The following is a 25,304-nucleotide window of genomic DNA, read 5'->3' as shown; positions in this document are numbered from 1 at the left end:
ATCACTGTCTGGATTGGGGTCTCAAACACGCAGCCCGCGTTTGCTGTGGCCCGCCAAGCTCCCCACGGCTCCCGAATTATTTCCTGAGGCTGCCAAGCTCCTCTCACCTGTCGCCTCCCCTTACCCCCCAGCACACCGCATCCCCATGTGACGTTGTGCAGTTTATATGGTTTTATAAAAATATAAGTGAATATAATGTAACTGGAATATGCTTCATGCAAAAGGTCTCTTGTAAGGTATCATTACAAAGCTTATAATCTACTGAGTGTGATCATCCCATTTGTATAAATGTACCACTCTTGTATCTAAAACTGGAAATATAAAATATAACTCTGAGGGCCTATTGTAATTATGTAAAGTGTGGGCCATTAATGATGGTTTGGAATCTTGATGACTCCCATTAACAAGGACCATTGTTTGCAGATGGCTGTATTTACCTGTAAGTCTTCCTGTATATGTGTGTGCTGGCAAGTGGGCAATGAAGTCTTGCAGTGACATGTGATCATGTCACCTGAACAGGAATCCATCCTTAACCTGGTGCTTTTCCAGTGGGGGGGGGGGGAAGGGGTGAAAACCCAGAGGGACAAAGGGTTCCCGCCTTATGCAAAAGATATATAAAGGGGTGGAACAGAACAAAAGGGGGAGAGGAGCCATCATGAAGAATCCCCTAGCTATCACCTGAGCTGCAACAAGAGCTGTACCAGGGGAAAGAATTGTGCCCAGGCCTGGAAGGTGTCCAGTCTGAGAAAAACTTAATCTCACCCTCAGAGATGCTTCAGTATCTGTATTTAGTTTAATTAGACATAGATTTGCGCATTTTATTTTATTTTGCTTGGTGACTTACTTTGTTCTGTCTGTTACTACTTGGAACCACTTAAATCCTACTGTCTGTATTTAATAAAATCACTTTTTATTTAGTAATTTACTCAGAGTATGTATTAATACCTGGGGGAGCAAACAACTGTGCATATCTCTCTATCAGTGTTATAGAGGGCGAACAATTTATGAGTTTGCCCTGCATAAGCTTTATGCAGGGTAAAACAGATTTATCTGGGTTTAGACCCCATTGGGAGTTGGGCATCTGAGTGCTAAAGACAAGCACACTTCTGTGAGCTGTTTTCAGGTAAACTTGCAGCTTCTGGACAAGTGATTCAGACCCTGGGTCTGTGTCTGGAGCCAGACGGGAGTGTCTGGCTCAGCAAGACAGGGTGCTGGAGTCCTGAGCTGGCAGGGAAAACAGAAGCAGGGGTAGTCTTGGCACATTGGGTGGCAGCTCCCAAGGGGGTTTCTGTGATCCAACCCGTCACACCCCGCTCCCCTGCCTACCTCCAGGCACTTTCCGCCACCAAACAGCTGTTTGGCGGTGCTTAGCACTTTCCAGGAGGGAGGAGTTATGCGCTCAGGGGAGGAGGTGGGGCGGGGCGGGGATTTGGGGAAGGGGTTGGAATAGGGGCGGGGAAGAGGGTGGGATGGGCCTCATGGAAGGGGTGAAGTGGGGGCAGGGGCAGCAAGGGTGTCAGTGATGCAGCCCTTGGGCTAATGTACTAGTCCTCATGTTGTTCTCATGGTCATTTGAGTTAGAGATCCCTGGTCTGGATATTCACCATTTCTATCTCATTCTAAAACAATATGTCTAAATACCGAAATTAATAGGAGGTATGTCCCAGCCAAAGTCACAATGAACTACATTCCTTTCTGTACACGTGGTTTTGGAATAACTCAATTTACTTTTTCTCCTAAGAAAGAAAGAAAAATTGATTACCAGTCTGCTGACACCAGCTGGTGCTTGGAAGAACAGCCTGCTTTGTGCACAGATGTAGAAGCAATGGAGCAGCCTCTCTTTGTTTGTTTGTTGGAAACCCTCAGCTTGAGCTGTGCTGAGAACACTACACCACACAGCAGGAAGGAATCTCCAGAATGTTTCCTAATAAAATACCAACCTGAACACTTTTAGAATTAGAATGCTGAACTCAACAATCATACTAATTTCCTATTGAGAAGAGCTCTAATAAGAATTTTCATGCTACTAAGACAACTTCAAGTTCCCTTTTCAAAGTAAACCATAGCTGCTTTTAGTGGAACATAAAAATCACTGTTCTTAACATTTATTATTTTTTTACAATAGCATTGATGGGCCCCAAGCAGGTTAGGGATCTATTGTACTGGGTGCTATACAGACTTAATAAAATTCCCTTCCCCAAAGAGACTGCAATCTTAGATTAAGACAAAGCACTATAGGTAGGTGAGGCAGACAAACTGGAGGAATGGCAGGGATGGGGGACAGGGTAACAGTAATATAAACATATTTTCCACAGACTAGCTGAATGTACAATTTGTAGACAGAGGTTCTTCTAATTATATAATGTAATAGTTGCTGACTGCTCAAGAAAGGCTCTCAGACTGACATTACATTCATTTACCTTTGAATAGAGTACAATGCTGCAGTACTCAAACTTCCTCTAAAGAAAACAGAATTCTATATAAAACATAATGGCTACTCAAATACTGTAACATTCAGGCCAGGGGCTTATAAGAAACATAACTGATATGAAGCTACTGAAGATGAGAATTCTAAAATAAACTGAAAATCTCCAACTTATTTCTAATCATTCTCAGTGTTACTGGCCTTACTTTCATCATCAGTTCATATAAGATATTGGTTGGGGTAAGTCAGAGATCACATCCATTTCTATGAGAAAATATGTGAATATGAGCTTACCAGAGTTTGAGAGAGTCTGTGAACCATGCTTGATCTTTCTGAATTTAAAAGTTGTCTCTCTTGGCAAAAATGGAAACTCACTTTCCATCTTGCAACAGCTCCCTTCTCCCTCAACTGTGTTCTGGAAAAAAAAATATATATATATACACACACTTCAGAATTGTTTAATTGTAATTTAATCTCTGGCACCTGTTTACTAAATTGTGTCTAATCAAGAGGGCTAGCACAGGCTTTTCATTGATTACACTAATGGAGAAATAGTATTTGGGAATTTAACTCCTTGTTTGCACTCCATATCATATTGGAGGTTAAAGAAGAGCATACAAGAACCTGTGTTAGGCAGGATTAATTCAACCACGCATAAAACTTTCTCCCCTAGCCCCCACCTCCCCACAGTGAAAGCATTTGGTTTGGCCACAGTGCTGAGAATTAAATGTGTAGTCTGGTACCCCCACAACTTTGACACAGCCTCCTCTGCCAGCTGGCAAAAGGGATGTTCAAGCCCACGCCAGAGGCAAAAGGGGACGTGTCTAGAACTGATGTAACATGGCTACAACACTGCAGATCTAGAATTAAAGTTTGTGGAAGCAGTTAGGAGAACAGTGGGTGGAGATTTCTTCTTATATAGGTGGGGTGTGACAAACCTGTATTGTGTTCAAAGCAGGGCTGTAATAAAGGGAGACATCCTGATTCCCCAGGAGGCTCCAAGTTACCACCACAGACCACCCAGTCTACATGCAGCAGCTTGGACTCAACCCCAAATGGCACTGGAACATAAACAATAAATATCATATGAATGCTCCAGTTGGGGAAGGACTCTCCTGACCAACAAGGCCCCAGCAGCTATAGGTCTGACTGTGTTGTCTGAGAGGGCATAGGTGTTGGGACAGAACTCCAGCATGGTATCCCAATGTAAGGGCTCCTACTGCAGCAATGCCTATTGCCTATGCTGAAACCATTTAAAAAACCCCCACCAACCATTTTAAAATAAAGGCTGAAATCTCTACCATTTCAAGTGCCCATGAAATACTTTAAGACCAAAGAACATTATTTCAGTGAGTAATTCAATGTTACTGAATTCAGTTCTAAATTAACTAAGAAAACTAAAGTAGAAAATTTTAAATTCTGTATTTTGCACCTGGATAATATGATAGATGATAGAGATTCATCTGACCCTCACTGCAAATATTAGTAACAAACTCATTACACAGCATTTATATATTCATTACAAACCTATACAGGGAATATTCTGCCTTATAAAAGAAGTTCAAGTTCATATCTATGTCTACTTAAAAGCTATTTATAAAGAGATATGAATTTTGCAAATAGCAAAAGTTTGTAAAGTACATTTATTTTTATACAACCTCATTCTCAATTCAAGGCATTTTATTAGTGGGTGACTGTTCCGCACTTTATCAGGTAGAGATAATGACTACCACATATCATTAACCAGATTCTCCATTCTGTTATACCTTAGTGTGTAACTCCACTGACATCAATATAGATACACTGTACCAGCATAAAAATGGTATAACACAGTGAAAAAGCAGGCCATTATTGTCTCAAAACCCTGTGTTTTCTTTGTATTGCAAATGCATTGGGTGATGGTGGCTGTATGTACATATTGAAAACACAAGAGACCAATGCACTGCATTGAAGGTCTCAATTACAAATGCCATTTTATTTAATTTCTTCACTCAAACTGAGTTTTCTCATTCCAAATCTTTGCTTAAAAGAGAAAAAAGGGAACTGCTCCAGTAGGCAGCTAGAGAAATTGATACAGATATGGAATGTAAGTTTTAACTCATATAGATCACAACATACAAAGAGTTATTTATGCAATACAGACTTACAAAACAATACAGTTCTTTTCACAAATATTTTCACAGAATTCTGCACAGCAATCTTGTAGAAAAGTAGAATTATGCAACACCAAAATAACTTATTGTTCCTTAGTATAAATTATTTTTCATTTCCTAAGGGAGGAGATAATTTATTAACATGATTGGACAAGATTGGATTGGATTTGGTAGCAGAAACTGAACGGTTTTGTTGTCATACACAGCGCAAGATATGGAATCTGCTACGTAACTATGGTGGTTAGTCCTCTGAAGAAAAAAAGTAAATGGGAAAGAAGTTTGCAAGTCTAGAGCTTCTGCAAAGATGTCAAGACTATGAACATTTGAATGCCTGCCTCTTAGTGCTTTCATAGTCAAGCAGCAGAAGTGTGCTTTGGTACTTGCATCTAATTAAAAAGAAATATTGTGTAGGTTGCTAGTTTGAGGACATGTCCAAACGCCCCAAATTGAAGTTTTGATTTTGAGGAACAATGCACATTTTGGTGTGCTCTGAAGGAGATATCAGGTAAAAACTAGTAGGATTCACATTTGATGTAACAGACTCTGTTGCTGATTTCTCCCTCTTAACTGCACAACAAAAACATATAACTAAAAAAAGAACTAATTGTCTAGGTCTAGAAACATGCTTGAATAGTAATATTGATGGAAACAATTCCTTGTCATGTTTAAAATTACATTTATCATAATTTAAATATTATTATTGATTCCCAGAAACTTCAGTGCTGAAGAAGTACAATCATTTGGAAAAGTACATCAAGACAAAATGTAGCACAAATTAAAATCCCCAGTATTATAACCCACTTTCAATTTGTTAAAATCATATATTCCTCAAGGTTATAGATAAAGCTTTAGATGGGAAATGTATTTCTTCATAATATAGCTAGAATAAGAGTTTTAACTATCTTTATTTTAAGTTTCTTTCCATACATGAATCAAAATAGACTTCTCATTATGACTAAAAATATAGATTTTTAACTACAGAACCCAGCAGCCATTTTTCTGCTTCTTTGCCCTTTGCCCCAAAAAATCATGCAAAGTCTACAAAAATAGCAATTAATTTTAAAAAATAGTTTGCTTCTTCGAGCAAATTTAAGTTACATTCAGCTGTAATATAGCTATTTATACAGAACAACGCTGCGGCAGGATACTGAATAGAGGTTTGCTATGTTCAGTTTCATTCTGACAGCAGCTGCCCTTGTCAGTGCTAGTTCTGGTCTGTTGCAACATCAGTATCTGGTTTGATATTCATGATGCCATCGGTTGAAATCATTGTAGAAAAGCACTATGCTCCCAGAAGCCATGCCAGTCATTATACACCTATGAAAAGCACAAAATTCAGTTAAAGAGTAAGTCACTTTACATTCACACACAGCTGACTTACCTTTCTTGGACAGACTTCTTCCACCATATCCAGCACCACCTTTGTAAATCAAATGTCTAAGGATACGTCTACACTTGTGCTTCCCAGCTCACGTGGACATACTCACACTAGCTCTCATCGATTTAGCATGTGGCGTAGCTGTGCTAGCACGAGCAGCAGTGAGCAGTGACACGGGTTAGCTGCCCTGAGCATCCACCCATGAATTTGTACTTGGGGTGGCTAGCCCTGCCACCACTCACCACTGCCTGTGCTACCACTGCTACACTACTATTTTTAGTGCACTAGCTCCATGAGAGCTAACATACATCTGTACGAGCTAGAATTCATGCCCCTAGCTCATAGTGTAGATATTGCCTAAGAATGCCACCAACTCAAACTTTAAGGACCTGATGCGATTCCTACTGAAGTTAATGGAAAGACTCCCATTGATTTCAACAGGCTTTGGATTAGGTCTTAAAATTCTCACAGCAATCATGCAGTATATTTAAAGCATTTTATTTCCTGTATGATTTTCCTCTACTGAATCTGATATGAACTGAATCAGACTTCAGGGAAAGAGTGACTAATACCCATTTTGAAGAATGTATTCCTTCCTTCCTTTCCAGATTGAAGTAATATGGGGGAAAATAATAATTAAGGTCTAAATTTTTAATGTAGGGGTGTACAATTCTAACACTTATGGTCTCATTTCCAGAGATGCTTAACACCCACAACTCCAGCAGGAGCCAATTGGAGCTGCAGGTGCTTAGCGCCAGGGAAAATCAAGTCGTAGGGACTCTCATTTTGGGACCTCGAGAATTGAGGCACTCAGATTAGTGGACACATTTGAAAAAGCAGAGCAAGTTGTTTTGCTACTGCTCTATTACATGGAAATATGGATCAGAGAGGATCAAGCTCAAAGGAATTGTCCTGGCACATCTGGGCACCAAAAGGGGCTCAAGACTTCGATAACAAGAACAATTAACCTTGCATAAAACCAGGGTTACTACACACAGACCACTTCTGATTTTGTTTTCATAATGGCTTTAACTCTACTGGTGAGAGTGCTAATGAAATAGCAAAATGGAGAGGATCCAGAATGGAGAAAACAGGTGTGTATATTTCAATTCATTCTTCCCCAATTCAAGAGGGATTTAGCACAGGATCTTCATCAAAGAACCAGATGTGCGTACAGGACTGCAACATCTCTATTGTTTATACATATGTGCAGCTTTATTTCATGTGAATGTAAACAATCAGAGTGCTACTATTTGGTATTTAGCACTAAGTAGGAGTATTATTCATGCCATCCACCACAGAGGTATTATGTATTTCCACATCTTTACTATGAGTGAGCTGACTGTTGGAGATGTTTTAGCTCCATTTGAACAGCTATGATCCCACTTGGGGCCATTTTAGAGCAATCGTGGCTGCTGAAGTGACATTTTGGCCTGTAATGTATCAGGAGTTGCTATGTCAGTCATGTCTATTGTCTCATCTTGTGACATTACTGTTAGAACTGGTTGGAAATCAAACTTTCTGTTGAGTGAGAAATTCTGACATTTTGTAGGAAAAAAATTGTTCTGATTTGCTATGAAAAGCCAAAATTTCTAATTTGAGACAATAAAAACATTTTGTCTGTGTCAAAACATTTTGAGAGTAGTGTTTCAATTTCATGTAGATGTTTATATTATATTAAATATACTATAAATGTATACATAATATTAAATCAAATATATAAATAGTAAAACTAAATTTGATTATAATATAAAAGTCAAAACAAAATGAATCACAATGACACTACAGAAATGACACATTTCAACCTTTTCCTGTCTAAAATGTTCATCAAAATCAATAGGTCCCCACTACGTTTTGGTTATGATTAAACTGCATTTTTGATGAAAAACTGTTGTCAAAAATTTTGACCAGCTCTAATTATAGTTATTAGCACACTAATTCATCATATATCGAAGTGATGCAACAGGTACATCAGAATGCCATCTGAGTAGGGCCTCAAAGGTAGAATTTGGCTCCAGCCAAAAATGATGGTGCCAGTCATTTTAATATCTAGAAAGCTGCCATTTTCGAGAATGAGTGCTTGTGAGAACATGTACAAGGATGAAGAGGACATGATTCAAGGAGACTGAAGGTTTGCAGAAGTTGAGATGGGCGGGGTTTCAGATTGGTAAGAAGTAGTGGGTTAAAATCTTGATTAAAATCCATAGATGTCACCGTTTTTGTTTTAAAGAGTATTTGATGTAACATTCTGAAATGTGGATTGTGTTATGACTGACATAATGAACATATGACAGGAAAATATCTATCTATCTGGAAACACAAAGATTTTATAAAACGAATGCCTAAATTTTGGCTCTTGCATCCATATTTAGGCACTTCTATATGCTGTCTGATTCTTAAAGGCATTGAGGGATTTCATATTTCATTTTTAATTATTAGCATTAGTATAAAAAACTCTGCTTCCTGTTTAATCAAGATTTAAAATTGAGCTTTACATTTGGTTTGTGAGGTTCCTAGTGAATGGTTGACTAGCCACAGGGCATGGCTGGCCTCTGCCTGTCTTTGGCACGCTTGAGATATCAGTCCAATTTTGTGTGACAGCTAAAAACACTTAGTCTAGTTTCTTTATTTCCCACTTGGATGCTCATTTGTTTAGAAAAATTTTGTTTGTCCCAGTGGGAGACTAAGAGGACTTGCCTCATTTCATGAGCACTCAATTTAACAGTCATCTCTTTTTTTTTATCCCCAACATCCCAGACAAGCCAGAGATTTTTTTGCCCTAATTTGGATGAGTGTTGGATGAGCACAAATATTCATTTTTTTTTTATAATTAGTCATTTGGCCAAATTCTCTACTGGTGAAAATGTGTAAAACTCCATTGACTATAATGGAGCTGAGGCATTTACATCAGCAGAGAATTTCGCCCCTTATTGTTAATAATTTATTAAGTAATTGTGATTATTATTAGGGTAGCACCTAGAGGGCTGAGTCAGGATCTGGCTCTACTGTGCTAGGCACATAGTATGAGAGAGTTTCTGCTCCAAAGATTATTGATGACAAATACAATTAGGAGTCAAAATATCTAAAGGTGACCAAGTGACTTAGGAGCCTAAGGTTATGTCTACACTACATGTGTTATAGCTACGCTGCTGTACTGTTGACACAGTGATGGAAGGGTTTTTTTCTGTTACTGTAGTAAATCCAGCACCTTGAGAAGTGGTAGCTATATCAATGAAAGAATGCTTCCATCAACCTACCTTCATCTACAGTGAAGATTGGGTCAACCTAACTATGTTACACAAGGTGCGAAATTTTTCATAGCCTGTCTCAATGTACCTAGGTCAACCTGTGTTTTAGGTGTAGCCAGGGCTGAGTCCCATTTTAAAAGTGCTTTGGATCCTAAATGACTTTCAATAAGATTTAGTGACTTAGATGCTTTTGTAATTTTATCTGGGGTAAACAAAAGTCTAGATAGTAGTCTGTAAGCTAAAGACAAACTGGATGCAACTATAAACATCCAAGTTATAAACTGGACAAAGCTATGTGCCAAAAATGCACAAAAACCTTTAACCATAGTCGCATTGGCAGGTGTAATATAGGCAGTAGTAAATATGTTTACTGTTTTATCCTTTATAAGAGAAAACAAAATGTAAAAGATTGATGGGAATCTTAGTGAGTGTCTATTTTCTTTTTGTTAATGGCTTTGAAGACCTATAGTTAGGAATATTTTTTTCCTTTGAGGAAAGAAAAAAACAGTACATATTAAAAGTTTGTCAGAGTGAGATTTCCTGGAATGAGTGTTAATTAACCCACTAAGAGCTGCAACTCTTTAAAAGATTATCAGACCTAAACCATGACCTTTCAACACTAAAACAGTGCACAGAATTCTCCATATTGTCATTGGCACCTGAGATCAAAGTAAATACAATATTGAAAGGAAAAAAATTGTTTACACCATAATGATGTCCCTTTTGCTGTTTCTTTATAATAGTACATTCTATGAAATACTTCTGACCCCCAAACTTTAATCTCACCTTTGGTCATATGACAGGGCCATGGAACGGATTCCAGCATCACAGCCTGGGTAAGCAAAAAGCTGCTTGAGGTCACACACTTGCCATACCATGATGACCCCATTGTCTCCGCCTGTAAGCAGATACTGTCCATCACGGCTCAGCTGGATTGCCTAAAGGGAAATTGCATTAATATTTCTGTTAAAACAATTTGCATTGCTTTTATTCCACCCTCTCACCTCCAGAACACCCCCTCTGCACCATCACAGCTTTATCTCTGAAGATACTTCATATCAGTAGATACAGCTTTTGAGAAGCAAAAAAGTCAATTACAACAGTTGGACACATAGAACTAAGTTGCCTGGCTTTATAACTGGAGGGATACAAAAAATAGTCTGAATGAAATGAATTTTTTGAATACTCTTTTAATACTTCTAAAAAGGTATGTTTAGCTAATGTGTCAGACACAGAATAAATGATATTGTGCTCTAAAGGTTGGCCCCCGTTTGGGATGAACTGGGGAATTCACTCATACTTTCACTACTTGTCAGAAATAGGCCATCCCAAACTCATATTTATATAACAGAGTATATATATTGATATTACATATAAAAATACATTAAAAGAACATTTAGTTTGCAAAATGAAGCATTCAAACATTAGGAATTGACAGAATGAAGGTTGTTTGTGCACAGGTATCTTTAATTGTGGAATTTCCTAAACTTGAGTGTTGACTTGGCAGCCTTAATGTTCTTTAATATAGGGGGGAGAGATGGGTTAATATAATTTCCTACCTTTTTTAAAAAGCAAAGTGAAAAAATCAGTAATTGTATCATGTGGCTCCATAGTGACCCCCACACTGGTAGGACATCAGCAAGTTTGGGACCTTTGGATCTAAAGCACAGATCTTTATCGCTAATTGCTGCACTCCTGACCTTACATCTGTCCCCCTTCCCCTCTGCTTTTCCCCAGCTTGTGTAATCCCCTCCCTGCTCCTCTGCGTTCTAGTTAGCTGAATCATTTTAAATGCAACTTTTAAAAAAAAAAGTCAGCCTGAAGCTGACACCCAGCATTGGAAATGTCAGCCAAAGGGTTACAGTGAGGCAAAGTTATAAGTAAATGAAAACAGTCTTATAATGAAAAATATTAGGCAACTGCTTATAACAATGAAGTCCTAACTATTTTAAAATGTGTATGCATAATATTAGAAATTCAAGGTGGGTGAGGCAATATCTTTTATTTGAACAACTTCTGTTGGTGAAAGATACAAGCTTTCCAGTTTACACAGAGCTCTCCTTCAAGTCTGTGTAATCTCGAGAGCTTATCTCTTTCACCAACAGAAGTTGGTCCAATAAAAGATATTATCTCACCCATCTTGTGTCTCTAATATCCTGGGACCAACATAGCTACAACAACTATGCATAATATAACTTTATTGTTTAGTTCTACAATTCCATCACAATATCTTAGAAAATTTTCTTTATAAACAGTTTTGAAAACAGAAATAGTTTCTTTTGCACTTAAAGATTTCATCCACAGTTTTCAACATAGAAAACTATGGGTGAGGTCTTCACACACAAGAGTTTTCAAAAACTATTACACAGAAAGCTTTATGCTATGGTGCCTTTAAGATCTTGTGGCAATCACAAGTATTGTGCACTATCATCTATGTTTCTGAGGCGCTCCTAATTTGCAGAATTTTTAACATATGCAGCACTTGCTCACAAAAACGGGGGGAATTAAAATTAAAATACTAAATATACCATGAATGCAACATTAAAGTGGTTATGTTGGACACTGACAAGTGTAGAAACTAAAGTATTATGGTCTTCACAGTAATAATTAGTCAACCATATTGAATATATGGATTATTATCCATTTTTGTGCCTTATTACTGTTATGATGATGCTAAAAATACTCTCTAAAAAGGTCAGGAAGTGCAGCAGGGCTGAGTTAGGGTTCTTATAAAGTAACTAACTTTTCATAATCTTAGTTCTGAGTGTTTATTATGATGACTTGTTGTTATGGGAACAAACCCTTTTGTTTAACATTTTATTTAACAAAATAGTTTCAGGACTAATGCTTTAAGATAATCATTTTGTATTTACAAGCAATGAAGGAATTGGTGATCAACCCATTCCTGGCAACTGTATTTTGAACTAGGATTGTGACAAATGTACCTAACGCTTTAAAAAGGTAGTGGGCACGGTAAATCATTTCCAAGACATATATAAATATGGCATAATTAAATGCTCAAACATTCTGAATTGAAACTTGTTCTGAATGGTATAAATGTTCCAACTATCAATTATTATTTGTGTCATTTCTTATTTCCCTCAGAACACAAAGGTGTGTGACGCACCTCCCAAACCAGAAAGAAGACATGTTTGCTGCCCAAGGAGCTTAGATTCTAAATTACGCACAATATACCCAGGGTGCAACAAGGCAATAAGCTAGGGATGGAGGGAAGAATGAGGTAAGATAATAAAATCTGTAGAAAAGAAAATTGCATATACCAAGATAGCTCATCATGAGCTCTAGCAAACCAAATAAAATTATTAAAAAGATTATTCATTAGAAGTAAAATCAATATCCATTTTTTTCATTCCACAAATGGCACTCTCCTGAGGGTATTTTGAAATTGCAATGAAGGCATGACAAATAATTATTTGCTACACTTATAAAATTCAGCTGATGAAAATCCATTAACCTTATGGTCATGGTTCACTTGTGTTTTATACTTGAGGCTTTTTACTGGAGAAATGCTATATTACAAGGCAAATTAAAGCCATTAATCTTTAACTCTTCCACTACCTGCAAATTTCAGTGATTTCTGTGATCTCTTGATTAAATAAAGAACAGTCTTTGAGGTTTTGCCAATATCTATGTCATTTTCCTAAGTCACCTGCTTTTCAAGAAGACAAGTAGTTGATATATATATGACAAAGGTCACCCTGTCAAAATTTCAGTTTAATGACATGCCCCATAGGAGTTAACAAACTAAAGGATGCATTTACTCTCAAGTACTCCAACTATTATGGGAAGGCATGAATCAATTTTACTGTTCAGTTTTTCTCCCAGTGAAAGTTATCCAGGATTCTAATAAGAATAAGCTCAAGCAGTTCTGCCATCTAATCTTTCTCACAACATAAGATTCAGACATGCAAACAAATCCCCATAGCACTCAATTCAAGCAACGTTCTAAAAGCTTCATTTCTGACTTGTACTTCCTTGAAAAGTCTCAAAAATTTGGGCAAACCCTTTAACCTCTCAGATTCTTGAAAGGCAGTGCTTCTTAAAAAGCAGAGCTGTCACCATGACAGCACTGGCTTACGGCAGCAAGAGGCTGTTGGGCACTTCCACATTTCAGGACTCAGGAAAGGAAAATAAATTGGTTCCTTTGGGTGAATGAGTGTACTGTCTTTGTTTAGGATAAAATAATTTTACTTCTCTGAACTGGCTGCCTACTTAGATTTAAATTATTTATTAAGACAATTAAACTTTACACGGTAGATGTGCTGGGATATGCTGTTAGTCTAAGCTCCATGAAGTAGTATTTTAAACAAAAAACGGTGGAAAGTGATATACCCTGAGTTTCCCCAGACAGTTAAATTTTTCTGGTAGTTGTAGAATTCTGTTCTGAATGTAACTGTAAACTGTTATTTTCATCAACTACATCTTGCAGTCTAAGCCCACAATGACACGGGAAAACACATCAGAATTTTACTTTACATAAGCAACTGCATTTCTGATCCACTATTTCTCCATTTTCTCCCAGCAACAAACAGTGATATCGTCAGTCTCCATAGCCTGTAGGCAGGTCCTACTCATTTTAAATGGTCCTACTTTAATCACACAGTTGCCACTTGCCTTCTAGTATGATAAAGTGCAGAAGCCCTGGGAAGAAGGTTGTGGATTATTTAAACCTAAAATCCTCGTGGGACTGCTGGGGGAAAAACAGTGTGTACCAGTGGCCTATAGAGAGCAGAACATTCACTGCCTCAAGCAACATTCTCCAAGACGTGGGTACTGACTGAAACACTACAGAAATTGTTTTACCCAGCAAGGGATTTCTAGATATTTTACAGATTTACTAGCCTAGTTGACAATATAATCACAACTGAAAGTGACATATTATCAACATTATTATTGTAAAAAGAAAAGCAAAAGAAAACACTCTGGTGTGTACTTGCTTTAAATGAAATATTAGGGTAGAGGCTAGGGTGGGAAACTCACAAGCATGCGTGCAAGGACAGCAAAAGGTGAAACTTCAGCGAATTGAAGAAAGACTAAAAATGAAGCAAGAATCTATATCAATTTGGAAAAAAGCCTGGGACGGGGCATGCAAATTCTCATGACATATCCCCTAACTCAAAGAAATCTGCATTTACAGTGTATTAAGTAATAAATGTGTGTAATTCAGCATTTTGTGACTACTAATCCACTGCAGAACGACACCGGCTATGGAAAACACATCAAATAATATAGCCTTTTTAAATTGCATACTCAACAACCTATATATCCAACATTTCAAGAAAATGAGGATAGTGGATTAAGAGAATTTAATGTCAACTTGTAAAAAAAGGAGAAAGGCATAGCTGAAGCATTTAAGTGTGTGTATTGGGAGCTCCAGTGTTAACATTAAAACATTTTGTACCAGCTGCATATGAAATCATAAAATGCTAGTTCCTTCATGGAAAGAGTTAAGGCTAGTAAACATTCTTTTAAAATATATTTCAATATTTTTTACCTGTTTTGAAGCTAATTTCCTTGATTTTGCTCTCTTTTGCAACACAAGTCTTAACAAAATTATGTATCTGTGGGAGTCAGGTGAGGACAAGGGGTGCAAATTTAAGACTGCTCACAGTTGGATGAAAAACACAGGTAAAGAATTCTTGTAAGACTGTAGGACAGGTGTGTGAGGGTAAGAAGAGCTCAGGAAGGATATCATAAATATTGCCCAAGTCACGTGATCAGACCTTGTAAGGAAAAGGGACGGTGCACAGCTAAAAATAATATTTTTTAAAATATATCCTTGCCTGCATTAACAACACTTCAGAATTGTTGTTATTTTATTATCCACAGATTTTGGTAATCAACTCTTCACCATTTAGGTTGTTACTTTTTTCCATTGCATTCAGTTTGGAAAATTAAACTACAATGGGCAGTTATATCGAGGTCAATTTCACTTATTGTAGTGCTGCCAACTGCTCTACAAACAAGAAAGAAGACATGGCTCCTCCTCCTTTAAAGAGTTTGTAATCTAAATAGTAGGATGGGTTGCGTGACTGAGCAGTGCAAATTAACACCTGTCTTGCTAGCTCTTCAAGTTTTGTTCAGCGGTGGTTTTATTTTTTTTAATTTTTGTTTTATTTCAGCTCTTTTGTTTACAGTTCTTTGATGGCTGTTGCAAGGTTTTAGGCCTTTTGGAAGAAGAGTATTTTAGGGAGGGAGATGAGAACCACTTTCTGGTTCTCATGTATTAGCATAATGCTGCTGTGTTTGGATTTTAGAACTGCAGGAAAATATTTATATTGACATTAAAATAAGTCCATAAAGTTATTTTATTAAGCATTGCCTCCACTCCCATTTTTCTTTTAATACAAAAAACCCACTATATTTTGGATTTAACTAAGGCAGCAGTGTTCTGCTTCATCTTTTAACTTTCTATTTAATTTGTAGTCTCTTTTTAAGTAGTTAAATTAAAAATATTTTCCCTTTTTCTTGTTTTGGCTTAGCCCTATGACAGCTGCCAAATTTTGTTCTGTCCATATCACATTTTAGAACCAACGATTTTGCATATTAGCAAAAAGCCTTCCTGAAACTCAGCCTTTGAATAATATCTCAACTGAGATGCAGGAATATGGACAGGGCTAATAACACACAACAGCCCTCCTGCTGCTGGAGTGACTGGTCATCTTGACTCTTTAGAGGCTGACAAAAATGTAATATACTGAATTCTTCTGTGTGCGCATACCAGGTATTATTTGTATGTCCTTTTATTCAGAGGGAAAAAACCCACAATATATTGCTGGCTACCTAGGCAGAGCCACTGTAAAGTTAAACATGATTCCATGAGCAATGTCTGAGCCCCCAACTGATCCCTCATATTTCTTGGAGCCCTTCTAAATTTAAATGTCATTAGTGAAATTGCACAGATTTCATTCACCGTTTGCATGGAAAGAAACCCTGAGCAATTCCAAAATCTCAGAATTCTCCTAAGTTTATTTTAAATATTGACATATGCAACCCTTACAATATATTTCTGCACACTTACCCTTATTTTGTCATCTGTTTCCATAGTGGCCTGAAGTTTCCCATTCACGCTGAATACACAGAAAAGGCCATTTTCATAGTATATGATACAGTGGCCCTCTCTTGAAGCCTGGATAAGTTTTGGTCTCAAGCAGTTTTCAGGACCTTCTAATGTCCTCAATAGGTCTCCATTCATAGAATGTATGAGACATGGCCCTTCTGATGAAACAAAATTAAAAGCACTGGTTATTTTCATATCGAATCCATCCAAAGACAATGAGTAATGGCTTTTATTGAATTAACTCAAAATGTGTTATAAATGGAAAATTTAAGGTACAACCTTGTAATACTAAAGTTGTTCACATTGGTAGTCTCATCTCCTAAAAGTCTAGAGTTGCATTAGGGTAACTAAAGCAATCACCTACTTTAAGGCAATGTCCACACTACCTCTTATGTCATAACCCAAGCGCTGGTGTGGACAGTGTTACATGGACAGAGCTTCTCCCACTGACATAGCTGCCACCACTCATTGGGGGTGGCTTAATTAAGTCAAAGGGAGAGCTCTTTCCTGTCAGTTTAGAGCAGCTCCACTAGAGAGTTTACAGCAGCGTGGCTGCGCCAGTCTCTTTAGATTTTCACAGTAAGATTCACTTATTTACATGCTTACAATTGCAGCACCTAATTTAGGTGCACAAATTCCTGATATGCATTCACAAATCAGATGTGTACCCATATGCGACTAGCTACATTCTTCATTGGTAATGAACATGGACAAAAACTTTATTAGTATACACACATCAGGTATTCCCCTTGTGTAAAAAGTGTGTGCAGTTTTGAGTGCCAGACTTTGAAAATGCAGCCTATAATAGGAACTTTTGAAACACTGAAGAAGGAAGGTCTCTGTTCCAAGGAGCTCCCAAGAAGGACAGATAAATAGAGAAAGGTAGGGAAGGGGGACAACTACAAGCAATTTATGTACAAGTGAACATAATTCATTGTAAGCAGCACAGCAGAAATGGGTCTTTAAGAAAGATTTAAAGTAGGGTCCTTGTAGATGAGCTCAGAGAAGCTGACCCTAACCACTGCAAATTTTAGTTGGGAATGCAAATATATCTTTAAACAACAACAACAACAACAAAAATCATTGCTGTTGCCACTGGGGAGTTATCCACAACAAAAACAAAGCACATAATTGCACTGCATTTTTGATAGTCTCAGCAGAGAGCCAGGAATACATAGAGGATAGTTCTCTCTGTATTGTCGAACAACTAAAGGTAGTTAGTCTGAATAAACAAAAACAAGATAACTGGAAGACCAACATGGGGAAGCTGTCTGTGCTGGACTTCTATAGATACACATGAATGGGCTTCAATTTTAATATGTTATGGTCAAAAGAGGTTTTTCAAATTGACTTAAAAGGGAAACCTGTGCCAATTAAAACAAGGTTTTTTTATATGAATCATACATAATTAAAATGATCTCCATCATCCTAGACTGTATTCATCTTTAAACTAGGACAATAACTTTATGACAAAATATAGTTTTAAAAAGATAACAGAAACCCTTTTACCTTTCGCACCACTTATTACCAGACCAAGTTCAGCACAAACTGTAGCACAAACAATCTCATAGTCATGTCCTGTCAAGACAGCTCGGGGAGTGGCAAAATCACCTTCAAGGAAACAAGAAAAAAAGGAATCCTCAGTTATGATTCATCTCTAAAAGCAGTGTTTACAGTAATTCACATATTTATTTTCTTTACCCTTGGAGTTTACACTTTCAAGAACAGATACTCATGGTATGGACTATACTTTTTTTGCTACACTTGAGAATGACTTCTTCCATACTGCTGATAAACAGTACACTAGTAGTACTGCCTTTCAGAAATTCAGCCTGGCCATTTACTAATGAAGATACACACAACAAAACTCTATATAGACAACAACTAGTTTGAACATAAAGGATTCTACTACCCCTCAGTGGACAAAGAGCACCACGCCAATAAATATTCTGTAAATAAGTGTGTCACTATGATAAGTAACAAGGGGAAACATTTATGATGTCCAAGTTGAAGGAAGGAGTCCACTGACTGATTTCACTTTAATCTATTTCCAGTACTGAAATCACAACTATGAGGCTTAACTTAGTTCCTCATAGCCAGTTGGTGCTTTGTCCAAAGCAATTATTTTTTCCAGAATCTGTCTTTAGAGATCAAATCAAACATTTAGGGATGTTGTCAATAGAGGAAAATTGTAAGCTGACATATTGTTATGAACTGTTCAGACTTAAACCTTTTGTCACAACAAATATGGGTAATTAACATTTTCTGTGTCTGATCTTTGAGAATAGTGTATGCATGTGTTATCATAAACTTCTTTAAAAATACTTCAGACCTCATCTCGTGTATTTTCACTGGCTCACTCTCCCAGAATGCCAGTAGTCCATGAAAAGCACAATGTTATTTTTGTAATTACTGTCTAATTATTTCAATTGGAAGCCTTTTATGAAGAGTAAAAATCATTAAAGTTTTAAGTAATATGTTTCCAATGAGGTTATCACAGCTTAATAAAAGAGAACTACAAATAAGCTTTTTTAAGCAGAAAATATTTTTACTTTAAATGATGACTTTTTTTCTGTGGAATGCCAGAGCTATAGAGTCAAGTATCGGGCGTAGCCGTGTTAGTCTGTAGTCATAAAAACAACAAGGAGTCTGGTGGCACCTTAAAGACTAACAGATTTATTTGGGCATAAGCTTTCGTGGGTAAAAAAACCTCACTTCTTCAGGAACATCTGAAGAAGTGAGGTTTTTTACCCACAAAAGCTTATGCCCAAATAAATCTGTTAGTCTTTAAGGTGCCACCAGATCCTTGTTGGTTTTTTAGGGCTATAGAGAAAGATGGTGGTAAAAATCAAATGTTATTTTGATTTTAAAAAATAGTATATGGATTTGCAAAGACACGGAAAGAAGAAATAGTGTCAAGTGATTCCAGCAAGGATAAAGCAGCACATTTGTTGTTTAGATAGCATGATTCAAAAAGTTTTGAAGTAGAAATTTTTTTTAAAACCAAATATTAATAAGCACAATCTTATTAATGTGTCCATTCATTTATACTGCACTCTCCAAAGTAGTGTCTGCATAACTTCTAATAAGACACTCAGATTGTTAAAACACACCCTGCAAACAAAGAATGTTTTCACCGGCACAATGAGTTTTCTGTGTGCAGCATGGATGCAGGACTGGACATGTGAAAGTAAAGTTAAAAAGACTTAACTTACTCTCACCAGTGTGCGTTTTAACTCTGACCATTTGCAACAATTCCCAAAATGTCCATGTAGCTGTCATGTTCAAATGGTCTTTTTAAAAAGGTCATAATCCATGATCCCGTATTAAACCAGGGATTATTACCTTTCAAAATATGATTTATTCTGCAATTACTGCTACAATACATAATTTATATTATTGTAACATACAAATTTTGCAAAGTAAACAGTATTTCTTCTTAATAAATCAGGACAATATCATTCTCATATTATATATATATATATATATATATATATATATATATATATATACATACACACACACACACACACACTTTGGAGCAGCTTAGTAAGTGATCCCTAATCCCCAAATACATAACCATGAAATGCTACAGCTTGTGTTTCATATGGAGTTTGGCAAAACACACTCAAATTCAGGAAGCATGGCAGACAGTTCAGAAAAAAAATTAAAAGCATAAGGGATAGACTTATGATCAGTAGGTACTTCTCAGCTGATTATTTCACAGAAAGATGGGATATATATTGAACTTTCCTCACCTAAACATGGAACAAGCACTTTTAAAAGTGAATGAAACAATGAAGACAATCCATGACTTTGCACAAATAGATTGAAAAAAGTTCTATAAACGTTAATGGTTACACTGGAATCTACGTAACAGCCTCATTACCCAGTATCAAATTGTACTTTTTAGATACCCGACTCTGTCCTATTGTCCCCAAATGAAATGTAAGGCAGTTTTGCACAGTTCCTGGTTTGCGGTATTTTTTAATTGAGATGCACACATTAGCAACATTAAATAGTCAATAATAGTTATTATTTACTACTGTCTTCAGAACTTGCATTTAACACAAATCTGCACAGATAATCAAAAACTTACTTTAATTAAGTTATTAAATATTTTCATAAAACAATAGTTTAAACATTGAAATCATGAGAGTTTGAAATGAGCAGCACCGACTCGGTGTTAATGGGTTTACGCTGTTTGAGTTTAAAAGGACATTTAAGGAACTGTTTTAAATGCAGTTATTAGAGGATAGAAGCAAAAATTCAACTGCCACAAGATGTTTACTTTAAATGCTTGTGGTAGTAGTGTTATTGTTGTCTCTGTGGATTAAATGTTATGCATGTCTACAGTACCTATCCCAATAGTATCTAGGAGTTAGGTTTCTCCTACAACACAACATGGACTGATGATATATGTTTATCATAGTACATAGTAAAAATTCTATCTATAATACTTATGTTGCTTTTCATTTAGTAATATTATATTAATATATTATATAAACTAGAATATAAACCCATGTTACCTAGATTATAAACAGTGTCTCGCAAATCCATTCATCCAACTGTTTACCAAATGGCTTTAGTATTAAATAATTGCACATCAATTAAAAAAAGAGAGCAACAATCAGAAAAGTAAATTTACAAAGAAACCTCCAGTTAGGCTATTTCTCTCACTACTGAAAAACAAGTATCCTGTGTAAAGTCAGGCTGGCTCCTTTGATAAAAATGTTAAATATTTAGGGGTTTTTAAGACACTGATTTCCCAAATAATGGGGTCACTTAAAAGCTGATTGTTGAGCAGAACAGATTTCTTTAAAAGCTTTTAAACTGTTACTGCTTCAGAAGATTGTCATGGTTTTCAATAATGCAGAGAAAATTTTATTTTGTCATTGGTTTAAGGGGCACCTCTTCAAACTTTTCTAAATTGTTTTAGGGGAACCAGCTTCTAGACCCCTTTGAAAAGCTGTGGAAATTACTTCAAAGGAAAAAAGAGTCTTTGTCCCTTAAGCAGGTTTACGACCACTGAGGCAAACCCTAACTAAGGGGTGAAAAGAATACCCAGGCATCTTTATGGAGATCCTTAAGGAAGATGAACAAGTCAAATGAGATTAAAGATAGCCCAAATCCTGGCACTAATAACCAAGACACAGCAGTCTTACAGATGTGCTTTTCTCAGCATAGTATATAATAATATCCTTAACCAATACCACTGTTGGAGCACTACTTAAATTTGAATGGTGTAGAAATCTTAATGGCACATTCACATTGTAACAAATGTAGCTACGACTTATTAAAATCATAATATATATAAAACCCTTTTTCCAAAAATAAGCAGGATCTTTTACCTTTAAAGTAACTATTATGTTACTATTACTATATGTAAACTATTCAAATTATGTCAGAGAACTCTCTTGCATTACAATAAATAATTGCTGCAAAGTTGTTTTCCCATAGAAAATTGCATAAAATATCACTCTTGCTTAAGTGACCAAAGTACACTTTAAATCATAAAACTCAAACTTCAGAAGATAAAAGAACACCACATGATATCCCGTGTGCAATATTTCACTGAAAAAGTGCTAGATGCTTGGAAACTACATTTAAAAAGGAATAGTGAAATTATAACAAAGTCAAAACTTTCTTCCAGTTTTACAACATCCAGAAGAAGTCACTCCTTACAGCTAACGAATCACTGTTTAGTGTTTCTGAGATTTCCTCCTCCTAGTTTTCCAGGCTTTGGTGTTGTTAAACAAAACAGAATCATGACATCTTAAATCCAGAAGTGAATTCCATGTTTAATCGCTTGCTATGTTACAATGACTGACTGAAAGAATTGACAAATACAGCAAACTCTGAACATTTCCCTCTAACCTGTACTCAATCTAGAAATAAAAACATATCCCACATTAAAATGTGACATGCCCTTTCCTAAAACTAGCATTGATGAGATAATATTATGCAACATATTAAAATGTAAGTATTTTGACTATGGCTCCTTTCATACTCTAGGCTGAGAAGGCAGTTAATTATGATAAGTCACTGACAGATGAACAGTAATTCTCAAGTTATGATTCCATGATTGTAGAGGCTGTAGGGCACTTTTTTAAGTGCAAATTAATTAAGCAATTTTATGTCTTAATATAAAATTATAATTAAATGAAACATCAATTAACCCAACTATCTTTTTACTTACTGCTTGCTAAAATAACTGACTGAGTGCTTTCCCACAAGGATAGGCAAAACCAAACACTTTCTACAAATTTCACAAATTTTTATAATTGGTGTTTCTAATAAAAACTGACAAAAATAATAAAACCTTTAAAATAAGGTTACATAACTGTAAAACCCTAATTATGAAATCTAGGAACTATGAGCACTAGCCATATTCCATCCGAACGTAAATAAGCAAAATAACAAAACAATCTCAAGGACTCCGATATGCCATTAGACTTCCACATTAGTTTTACAACATATTTCAGAGTTTATTTGTCTCAAACTGATTCCTGTTAAATATCTACATAAATACTACATTCATGGAATTCTGCAGAGTGACTGCCAATATAATAATAAAATTTCACTGCTACACAAATGAGACTAGCTCTTTCATGTACAATAAATCTTACTGAATGACGAGCTATACATATGTTATGAAAGTATCACTGCAATTTTAGTCTGAAGGCTGATTTCTTTTTAAACACACAATTTTTATACTATACTTTAGTTACAAGGTACATAAGAACTCTGCCTTTATGTTATTCTCCACTTCAGAGACATAGGAGTTTTTCCTCCCAAGTCTAATCTTTTTTCCTTCTACTGTTGCATGTCATTTGTTCAAACTTTTTATAATCTCACAAAATGCACAACCTTAAATCTAGAGGCTAATTTTGTCTTTGCATGTGTTACTTAAAAGCCTATAGTTTGCCCAAAGGAAACAATTTCTTTGAGTAAACTCACATTCGAAACCTGAAACAAAATCCAGAAATTTAAATGCAACTGATGCTAGTAACATTTCCAACTGTGGCTAGTAAAGTGCTAAACATAAATTTACTTTATCATGTGGCTCTAGATTACTAATAAGCTTATTACCACTGAGGATACCGAGAGGGCTTATTTCATTCCATCCCTTAGTTACTCCATGCAAACGTTTGACTGACACGGAGTACTGAGTAAGCAGATGCTACTAGAATGTAACATTTGTTTGTTCATCTCCCTTCAGAGTGGTTAATTAGAAACGTGAATTTGAATGATTTTCTTGTGTTTATAGACACTCTCTCTCTTCAGGATAGGGTTCCTTATATCTCTAAAATGGCACAATATAGAGAGCAAAAAAAATTACAACCTGTATTAATGGAATATTACAATTCAGACTTTACACGCACAAAGTCTGGACTCCCATGCCTCACAATTCCCATCCTATATGCAATGTGAAGTCTTCTGGAATCTCTTCCCCCTCGTTCAGAGTTTGTCAGTTGAAAGTCCTGGGAAGTCTCTTACTCCTCCCACTGAATATGAACTCCTCTGAAATCCCTTGCAGGCATCTGCAGTGCGACCATTCACACCCCCACTGTACATAATATTTTAACATATGTTCTGTACCCAGTTAATTAAACCATAGTCTGAACAATTCAGGAGCACATTTTTTTAAACCATAAAACTGGATACAGATTTTCAGTGCACCTTATAGATATATTCACCAACTTCCTGCTGAGACCAAGTATAAAGTATCCATCCAAAAAGGAACTAGGAACATTATAAAGCAACTATTTCAATAAAAAATATAGCAATGGTAGGACAAGGTACTAACATATGTCTATTTTTTAGCAGTATTCTTTGTGTTGTTATACCTAAAGATCAATTCCATCACAAAACAAACACTTTTGAGTTTCTCTCTTAATCAAAAAATAATCTCAGATGAACAATTTCATACGATAGTTTAGCTCACTTTAAATCTATCAGTTTCTGCTGTTTTTACTATTTTCTGCTTAGTAGAATACATTCTACAAAAAAAACTTGTAAAATTTTGTTCCAATTAAGAAAACTTTTTAATCATTTAAAACTTTTAAAAATATACTGCCCAACAATATTAAATAATGAGAGCATATACTGTACCTATTTAAAAATAAGATCATATTGCTAATTAATTTTAAAACAACTTGTTTTATATATAGTATTAGATAGTGTTTTAGTTTTGAGACCTTTCATATTACAATGACTAGGAACGTTGTAGCATTTAAAAAAAAAACAACAACAACAACAGCCAATGAATGATCAGGCCTTAAAAGAAACTTAAAACTTAAAACTTAAAACTTCTTTTAAAAAGCAAACAGTATTTTTCAACAAATTTAGTCTTCCAGCTAAGTGAAGCTCCTAATGTATATAATTCTGACTATACAAAGTGTTCTTGTATGTACCATAGTGAATTTACATCCTGCAATTCCTATGTTATGGAAATTAATTCCAGAAACGCTTTGAAATGTTTCCTAGCTGATCCTAAAGTATGGTACTTACCAAACATTTTTTTTACAGCAGTGAAGTCTGGTTTTGAAGATACTCAAAGTATCAATTCTAGACCATAAATCATTACTTCTTCTGTTTTACTCTACTCTCATATCTATGTGGTACAGCCTTAGAATTTAATAGTATAGTCATTTTTCTCAGTAATCAAACAATTTAAATAAATGTGATATATTAGTACATCATCCCAACACCATGCATATGGTGCACATTAAGGTTGTATTCATTTACCATATGAATATAATTCCTTTTACCACCATCTATTATTAGGTACAAGTTGTAAATATAGCATTGTTTTGCCTGGAACCTGAAGGCCTGCATTACATCATGGAGCACTAAACATCCTGATCCTTCTGGAGAATTTCATGTATATAGTTTATTGACACCTGAAGCTGGATGCTGCCAACATACCAGCATCAAAAACCTTCTCTCTAAATTTTTCCATTCAGGAAAAAGACAATGCCTTTGTTTGTGTTTGTATAGTGCCTAGAACATTACA

At 36.0% G+C, this 25,304-nt stretch overlaps 1 protein-coding gene across 4 annotated transcripts in view; it reads right to left on the bottom strand.

The window, feature by feature from the left end:
• Positions 1 to 4,049: 4,049 nt before the first annotated feature.
• The window catches only part of LRBA (LPS responsive beige-like anchor protein), a 571,438-nt gene continuing 550,183 nt past the window's right edge, over positions 4,050 to 25,304 (bottom strand). For all 4 annotated transcript variants that reach the window (XM_054029329.1, XM_054029332.1, XM_054029331.1 and 1 more), the window contains exons 54-57: positions 17,795 to 17,896; positions 16,247 to 16,443; positions 9,991 to 10,142; positions 4,050 to 5,895 (exon numbers count right to left, since the gene is read on the bottom strand). In XM_054029329.1, coding sequence (XP_053885304.1) covers positions 5,805 to 5,895; positions 9,991 to 10,142; positions 16,247 to 16,443; positions 17,795 to 17,896 — 542 coding nt within the window. In that variant the 3' untranslated portion in view covers positions 4,050 to 5,804. The remainder of the gene's footprint in view (positions 5,896 to 9,990; positions 10,143 to 16,246; positions 16,444 to 17,794; positions 17,897 to 25,304) is intronic.

The sequence above is a fragment of the Malaclemys terrapin genome, chromosome 5 (genome assembly GCF_027887155.1).
Source record: "Malaclemys terrapin pileata isolate rMalTer1 chromosome 5, rMalTer1.hap1, whole genome shotgun sequence".
Taxonomy (NCBI): domain Eukaryota; kingdom Metazoa; phylum Chordata; order Testudines; family Emydidae; genus Malaclemys; species Malaclemys terrapin.
Note: the sequence above shows the minus strand (reverse complement) of the source record. Positions and strands in the feature narration are given on the sequence as shown.